The sequence below is a fragment of the Austrofundulus limnaeus genome, unplaced genomic scaffold, assembly GCF_001266775.1.
Source record: "Austrofundulus limnaeus strain Quisiro unplaced genomic scaffold, Austrofundulus_limnaeus-1.0 Scaffold162, whole genome shotgun sequence".
NCBI lineage: Eukaryota > Metazoa > Chordata > Actinopteri > Cyprinodontiformes > Rivulidae > Austrofundulus > Austrofundulus limnaeus.
The window spans coordinates 1,040,218-1,048,702 of record NW_013952564.1 but is presented as its reverse complement, the minus strand read 5'-3'; the positions used below and the strand labels follow the sequence as shown (position 1 = coordinate 1,048,702).

The 8,485-nt window shown below is 36.9% G+C and overlaps 1 protein-coding gene across 1 annotated transcript in view; it reads left to right on the top strand.

Annotated features, from left to right (window-relative positions):
* Positions 1 to 8,485, top strand: part of aebp2 (AE binding protein 2) — a 23,478-nt gene that overhangs the window by 10,122 nt on the left and 4,871 nt on the right. The window contains exon 6 of the mRNA XM_014017170.1: positions 1,906 to 1,973. Within this exon, the coding sequence (XP_013872624.1) occupies positions 1,906 to 1,973 (68 nt within the window). The remainder of the gene's footprint in view (positions 1 to 1,905; positions 1,974 to 8,485) is intronic.

Sequence of the window (8,485 nt, the reverse complement as noted above, 5' to 3'; positions counted from 1 at the left end):
ATATATATATATAATGAAATCTGGGGGCAGGCTTAGGATTAGCTGTTTCTTCTTTTGGTCAGTTCTGACCAGATGAAATGAACTTTTACTAAGATAACATCATCAGGACAATAACAATTTTTAAACTAAGAAATGTGAAGACATTGGCTAATCCAAGTGTCAAATTAGAGCCCAGAATTAACCCTACTGAAAATATTTGCTAAAATACTTAATGCAGCAATCTGACTCATTATTTTAGTAGGATTTTGGAAAAACTTTTATGCAACTTTTGAAATAAATAAATATTAGGACATTGCAACCTTAAATTATTCCACATTCTGTAGTTGAAGCTAAATTGGGTCCAGCAATTTAAATGTATAGTTTTATTTCTGGTATGGTGTGAAAATGCATAAATTTATTTTTTTTTTCGCAGTTGTTTTCTGTCTTTACTCTAAACAGTTTCATATGTGCATACTTTTTTAATTACGAGATTCATATGTGCATACTTTTTTAATTACCAGAAACAATAGAGTTGGTTTGCCAACTTGCTGTCATTTAAAAATCTTCTTGTAGACAAATATGAAGGCACCAGTCCAACAACAAAACGTTGTTCTTTTCTCTTATCATATAAATATTTTTATTTATTTAAAAAATGTCTGTAACTAGACATGTTTACATCCCATTTGTCTTTTTTAAAACATCCAGCTGGTAGTATATTTTTATAGGATGTAATTTATTAATTTTTTTTAGGATGTAAAATTGTCAGCTCATCCATTTCTCTGTTGGCTAGAGCTGTTTATTCTTAAAGGGTCAGATCTATTAAAATAAATTAAGCCAGTCAAAAGTAAGATATTTACACATTTTCTTTTCCTGGAAATGACACAGTAAAGATTGTTCAATGGGGAAAGAATCTAGGTCTTTGTCTCATTTCAAGTGAAGCCTCATTTCTTGTGTCCTCAAACCATTTTCCATCAGTGATTCATCAAATACTGAGAGAAAAAAATATATATTTTAAGATTTTTATATGCGTAAGACGAGTTCTTCGCATGTGAGCTCATCCACTATCCTAAAAACAGGCACTAGTCTGAGTAGAAAAAAAATAAAGCTTAATGACGCAAAAGGTTATATCTGTGGCTATTTTTGACTTTCCTGGTTATTTTTCCAGCCTTTCTTTCAACCTTTCACAATATTTGTGAATTCCAGACCACTTTTACTGTAAACCAACACAGCATGACAGATGACATGTTATGCCTAAAGAAACAGTTGTTCCGGAAATCATGTACTGTCTCCAATGTATTTTCACAAAGAGAGGAGATTTGAGTTGGGAGTTCAAGAGTTTAGCTGTTTCTTTAAACCACGAGTCCAACTGAAAGTAAACACAACATAGGAGATTGGACAGAAATGGATTTAGTAGAGATTAGTATGCAACTCTTAATCCTCACTATGGTAAAGGTTTGAAGTGTTTACTGTTGATATGATCCAAAACAAAACTAGTGACTTGTACTTGATAAAACTCTTCACTGTGTATTCTATATCAGTCTTCCTGGAAACTAAAGAATATTGATGATATTGAACTTTTTTCAGTGTTTGAACTTCATGTTATAAAGAGCTTTAAATCCAGAATATTCAAGTCACAGAGTTTTAATAGGAGTGGTTGCATTGCCTAATACTAGCATGGTGTTCTGCCTCTGTATCAGCAGCTAAAGTGTTTTAAAGTGTGAAGCCTCATTATTCATGATGGGGACACATCTTTGAAACTGTTTCCCCCAAAGACTTGACATGATGCTGAAAATGTTACCTATTTATGCAGCTCATGTGCCTGGAAAAACATACAAATTATCTTCAGAAATGTTACAGTGGACTGTCACAATTACAATTGGTTACATTATTTTTTTTATTCTGAGTTTTGTTCTTTTTTAACTTCAGGTGTTAGCCAGGAGGAAAGAAGGTTCTGGCAAAGTTAAGGTTCTTCTACACTGGACACCTGAAGACATGTGAGTATTTTTTTTTTTCTATGTTGTAAAAATAGAAGAATATATAGCTAACAGATTATGCTGACTGTACAATGTAAATCAATACAGCCATTGTTGTAGCCTTACCTGGGTCAGGTGTGTTGAATATAAATAAGGAATAAAGTTAATTGATTTGGCTGTTACAGCTTGTTGAAATGGTCAGAAACAGTTGTCCAGTTTGTCTTTTAAAAAGATTTGAATATATATTGTGTTCACACCATTAAATTGGAAAGGATAAATCAGTGTGAAAGAACAACTGTCCTTTTCGTATTTACCCATGAAAATATTTTTTTATGTACCCATCTTAAGACTGCACATATGACACAGTGCCGTCTGTTTGTCTGAGCTCTAAACTGATAACCCTTTTGTGTAGAAACATCCAACTGCACAGCTGGACATCTCATGAGTCAAGAATGATCCTCATTGATTTGAAGGTCATGAGGTCAAAGGTCAGGGTCACAGGTCCCCCATTTGTTAAAACCTTGTCTTTGCTCCAGTTTGACATGCCAGTGGCATAGAAATGTTGAACCCTTTGTTCCCTAGATTCTCTACCCATCCATCCATAAGAGAGTACACAGGAAGTTGGTGTAGCTCCACAAATGTTTAGGATAGAAAATGTCACCAGACAGTGGCTCCACATTGCATCTTATTTTTAATAAGACCACTTCCACTAAAGAAATCTTGTGCGGGAAAAGTGTTTGTGTGTATATATAGCATAATTTACACACTGAAGACCCTTTCCTAAGAAATTTTGTAGGTGGACTTTACTAAACAACACTAACATTTTAGACAATTTATGCCAACTTATGAATATTTTGTTACGATTATTTTACTCCTATCGGCTATATATTCAGTCTAACTGTTAGTATTACAGTATGTATAGATCCAAAAGAGGCTCCCAGTAGATTTTTTGTTTCATTTTCAGCTTAGACATCTTCAGTGTTGGGCAAACCAATCATAAGTTGGCTTAGGTTGTCTAAAATGTTATATGGCCTTAAAGTAAACTTGTCTCACTTGGTCAGTCCTAGTTTTGCTATGGGTAGGGTAGTACTTACAAGAAATCTGTCGTCAGTGCCATTTTTGTTTCCTTGAGTTAAGATGCACCTTTACACACACACACACACACACACACAAATCTTTATCAAGACAGCAAAACACAACCATTTCATTGCTTTAGTAACTATTTTTGGGAACCACTTAACACAAGTTTGCAACTTGGAATATCTTTTTCCCCTTCCAAGCATCAGAATATGTATTAGAAAACACGTGGAAAGGCTTAATCTGTGCTGACCAGCATGTTCTGTGTGAATCAAATAGAAGACCTAATCACATCAGAGAACAGTGTCATTGTGACTATTATCACATAACATTGTTGGGCAGGTTGCTCTCTGCCTTCTTTGTTCAATAACAACAATTAAAGACAAGTATTTAGACCTTCCTGAAACACATTTGTTTAAAGTTGTTGTTGTTTTTTTAATGAGTATAAGATGTGGCATCAGCGCATAATCGTGGTTTTCATAAGGCTCACATGGACACTGTCAGGTATAAAATATCCAAGCTTGGTGAAAATACTGCAAAGACAGTAACTTTGTGTCTCATTCTGGTTCACTTTCTATGTGGCCCTACGTTTGCAGGAGCAAACTAGTCTGCTGACTCAACTACAAACTTCAAACAATAGCAAGGCAAACGATACAGGAGAAAATTTCTTTTAATGAGCTGCAGTGCTTCTTCCAGCAGCACTTTTCAGGCAAGAATCAGCTAATAAGTCTGTAAAAGAGAATGAATTGTTTAAAAAAACTATATTAACTGAATATTTTTAGTTGGAAAGCAACAAAAATAAAACAAATGTGTAAATTGTTTACATCCACATTTATTCATCTGCAAGATTTTGTGATGAATTCGAGACACTTGTCCGGGGACATGAAAAACTACCTTCCAGTCCTCACCTAATCAAAACTGGCTTAGCTTCGTTGAGTTCTGCCAACTGGAGAACAGCTCCAGTTCAGTGTAGCAGTTGGGATGAAGAGACGGGTTTAGCTCTGTGATTGCGTAAAGAGTGAGCTTGACACAACACAGGGCTTCTCAGCTGGGTTCTTGCTCAACGAAAGTTACCACCAAACATGCAGCTTTCCCACACTTCCATTAAAGGCTTAGACAGTTGGGCCTCAGAAGATGATCGGAGGAAGATGGTATGAAAGGGAAGAGAAAAGATGCCAAAGATGTTGGGGAATTGACAACATGGAGACAGAAAGAGGTAAAGGACGGTGGAGGAGGAGCTGGAGAACAAAGCCAACTGAGGCTAAGAAAAACAAGATATGATGTCAAAAAGAACAGAAATTGGCACAGATCATAGGAAACTAGACAATACATCATGTTGCTAACCAATTCCACTGAGCATACCATATCAAAACCTTTTATTAAGGCTTTTATTGCCTCGTGCTGCGAATGGTTCTCCTTGATCTTTTTTTTTATCTCTTATTAACGTCTCCCATCCTCTCCACGCATGTGGGAATTTAATCTTTTGCAGTGAGAAATATTTGAGAGGAGGAAAGTGGAGGGGGGGCGGGGGGGGGATGAAGCTCGGTGATGAGGACAGACTTCTCAGAATAATTCCAAAGTGAGAGGCAAACGTGGAGATTGATGGTGAGACTTGAAGATGGATAGAGGAAGAGCGGAGAAGGCAGAGAATAGGAGAGAGAGCACAAGTGAAGAAAAGTGGAAAAATAGGAGGAGGGACTTGAAAAAGATAAGAGCGGAAGGCTGAGTGAAATGAAGGCTCAGGAGAGAATTAAATGCCCTAATGAGTCATTTATTCCATATAGTAGATGGATGCTGTGGTCATTAATACTTATCTGATCGGTTTATACCAGGGTGAAAATGGAAAACGGAGGCTGCACAGAAGTTACGTTTACTCTGATTATTTATTTCTGCTGCTGTGCAATTATGGTTTTTGTTATTCTAAAGATTAAAAAAAACTCTAGATTCACTAAAATGTCCTCTTCTAGTTTTTTATTAAGCCTTGAGGTAACATTTATAGTCCTCCTTTGATCTAAGGTTATATCCCGTCTGACAGATAATATGGTGGTCACTTGGTTAGCCATCAGTGTTGTAACTCTATCCTCTGAAGTCAACATCAAGAACTATAATATAAGAGCATGACTGTGTGTGCTTCGCAGTCACCGGGTTAAATATTAACTTTATGAATGTGGGAAGTCATGTCTATTAACTCCGAAACGAACCATTCACATTCTGACTGCCACTCATTAACTCAGCTTGGATTAATGAGTAACTGATTAACGTGAGCCAATCTGAGCACGATTCAGCCGCGGTTCACTGAGGAAGGAGAAAACCAGTGGGGAAGGCTAGAAGAGAACGAGAGTGAGCTATAATTGCTGTCTAATCTTTGATGGATGAGTGAACAGATTCCCCTGCATGCTGCTGATTGCTTCAGGATGCCAAACACTAGAATATACTGCCACTAAAGAGTAAATGCTGCAAATCCAACTGATTTGTCCTTTATAAATTTTTGTGTTTTTGTGTCTCATTGTTGTGATTTTGCTGTTGCTTGCTTAGTTCTTTCAATTGCTTGGTTTAGATTTAAAGATCTGCCCAATTAGCTAAAGTGATTTTTTTAAACTGCATAAAAACCAATGTAGAAGTTGTGCCCACATTGGAAAAACTACCAAGAGAAAACCTTTGACCATATTAGGTCACAGATCACCTTCTGAAGGATACTTAAAAAAACAACTTTTTAAATGTGCTACATTTTTGTACGTTTCCCCCTGTGCATTTTTGAAGTGATTTAGCATCTTTAGGATAAGTAATCACTAAAAAAAGAATTTCTCCTTTTTGTTTGTACCTTTGATTAGGGATGTCCGATAATATCGGCCTACAGATATGTTTGTTCCGATATCAGCGTAAAAATATAAAATCTCTACATATCAGTATCTGTTTTTCTTCTGTTAAAAGCCTGATAAAATAACACCTGGATTTGACCAAAAATGTGTTAATAAATGCTTGTGGTCCAGAGACCTTCACCGGTGCGCAATTGATGATAAACTGGATTATCTTAGGGAGAGCATGATCCAAGCTATTGTTTGAGACAAAATGTTCAAAATAAATATGACACTTTTTCCATAACTTCAGTGAAATGTAAGTAAGTAAGTGAACTTTATTTATATAGCACCTTTCACAGGTCAGAAACCACAAAGTGCTTTACAAGAAGACATAAAAACACAAGAGAGAAAACAAGATATACATGCGATAAAAATATTACATATGTTGGGGGAAAAAAATCAAATTAAAAAATTAATTAAAAGCCAGTCTGAACAAATGTGTCTTCAGCTGCTTTTTGAAAATTTCAAGAGAATCAAGGCAGCGCACATGGTTTTTATTTTTTACAGACATTGGAATGCATCTAGTGGGGTATCACAGTAAAAGCAGGCATAATGTCCCTGACAGGAGTTATGTGATGTCACCTTAATATCGGTTTATAATATCTAATATCTATGTATCTACATATTCTGTTTTTCATATATCTGCCCCTTGTCCATGATGTAGTGTCGGAACGGTCGATGTAGGTACGGGTCAGTACGGGTCGGACCGGTTGGTTTTTCACTGATGTTCCAGTCCGGTTCCAATGGGTGTGTTTTGGGCAGTTGGTGGAGGTGGTTTTTAGGTTTTTTGAAAAAAAAAGTTAATGGGCAAAATGATAGATGGAAAAACATTTGATGAATAACTTTAGAAATTTTAAAAATTTGCAAAAATTTAGCCAATCAGTGACGAACTGACGTCGCATTTTGGTGTCAGCTGGGGCCGGTTGGAACCACAGTGAAGTGGGTACTAAAAAAAGTGCCGGTTCCATGGATCTGGCCTACTGGAAATGGCTTGGAACCGTAGCAAACCGTACCGACATTACACTAAGTGGCACTAGTGGAAAAGGGGCTTAAATGTAATAACTCATCTCTACCACAGTACATTTGTTGAGTTGTGTTTACCCCGACTGTGGACTGCAGTGAGCATGTGTTAGAACGCACAATCACAAAGATGTTTACTGCGAAGTTAACACTCTGCAGGTCCTCCTGTCATTTTAGGTTTTCTCTGGACCAGGACTCTAATTCAAAACTAATCTAAACTTTAAAACTGTTTTGAAAGGAGCTGTTTCTTGTCTTGTCTGTGACTCTTCACTTCCTCTATTCCCGTCTCTGATTAAGCAAGATGGAGACAGCACTGAGGCAAAAAATTATAATAATAATACATTGTATTATATGTTCTTTTACCAGAACTAGACCTAAATTACCCATTACACAAGCTTGATGCTCATTTATTAAATTTACTAAACAGGCATTGTCAGTTGCTCATCCCTGATCTACAACATTCCCATGTTCTCAAAACTTGTTTTAAAATTTATCCATCCATCAATCATGCTTATCAATGGTCCCTCCAGTCGGTTTGGGGTCTGTCCTAGAGTGTCCTCATAATAGGATATGCCTTGAAAACCTGAGAGGAGCCATTCTAATCAGATGCCATAACCACCTCAGCTGACTCTTTTCTGCACGGAGAAGCAGTGGCTCTTCAAGCTCCCCCTGAATGACGAAGCACCTCACCCCATTTTTCCCACATACTTAAACTCCTTCGCTTGAGGCCGAGATTCATCCCCTACTCAAAGGGTTTATTCTACCTATTTCCATTTGAGAACTGTGTCCTCAGACTTGGAGGAACTGATTTTCATCCCAGCTGCTTCATATTCGACTGGGAACTGCCCCAGTTCACAATGAAGGTCATGGCCTGAAGAAGCAAACAGAACCACATCATCTGCAAAAAAGCAGACCAACCCCAGAGGTTCCCAAACAGGCATCCTTTCCACAGCTGTGCCTTAAGATCCTGTCCATGAACCACCACAAACAGGATCAGAGACACAAAACTAAAGACCAGCATCTTTTTAAACATCTCTTATTTTCTACATGTAGTTTTATAATTTGTTGTTTCATCAGAAAGATCTTCAGACGCTATTTTATCAGTCAGTTTAGGTGTAAACAGTAGAGATTTTTAAAATACAAACAGTATGTCTTAGAGGTACAAATAAAAACAAGATTATTTCTTTTCATGATTTAATAATTTGATGTTTTACTGGCATAATCTAAAAATACTGTATTGTAAATTTGTATGTCATAAACATCATCCAGCTTAATATTTTTTCCAGCAGTTATAAACATTCCCTAAGTATTTTCAGCTCTTTTAGAAACTGATTTAATCAACAACACAAGACATTGGCTTTATTCCATTCTCCTTTCATATTGCTTTTTTCCATCTATTTGTCTTTTTGTGCCTTCATTTGTCAGGTTTTTTTAATCACTTCTTTGTGCTGAATGTGAAGTTCTACCTGCGCACCATCCCTCTGAATGGGCTGACTAGGCGTGTCAGTGATTTTGGCTGGGCTGCTGCCTGTTTGACTTACTGCTGCCGTGCTCTGTGTGTGTGTGTGTGTGTGTGTG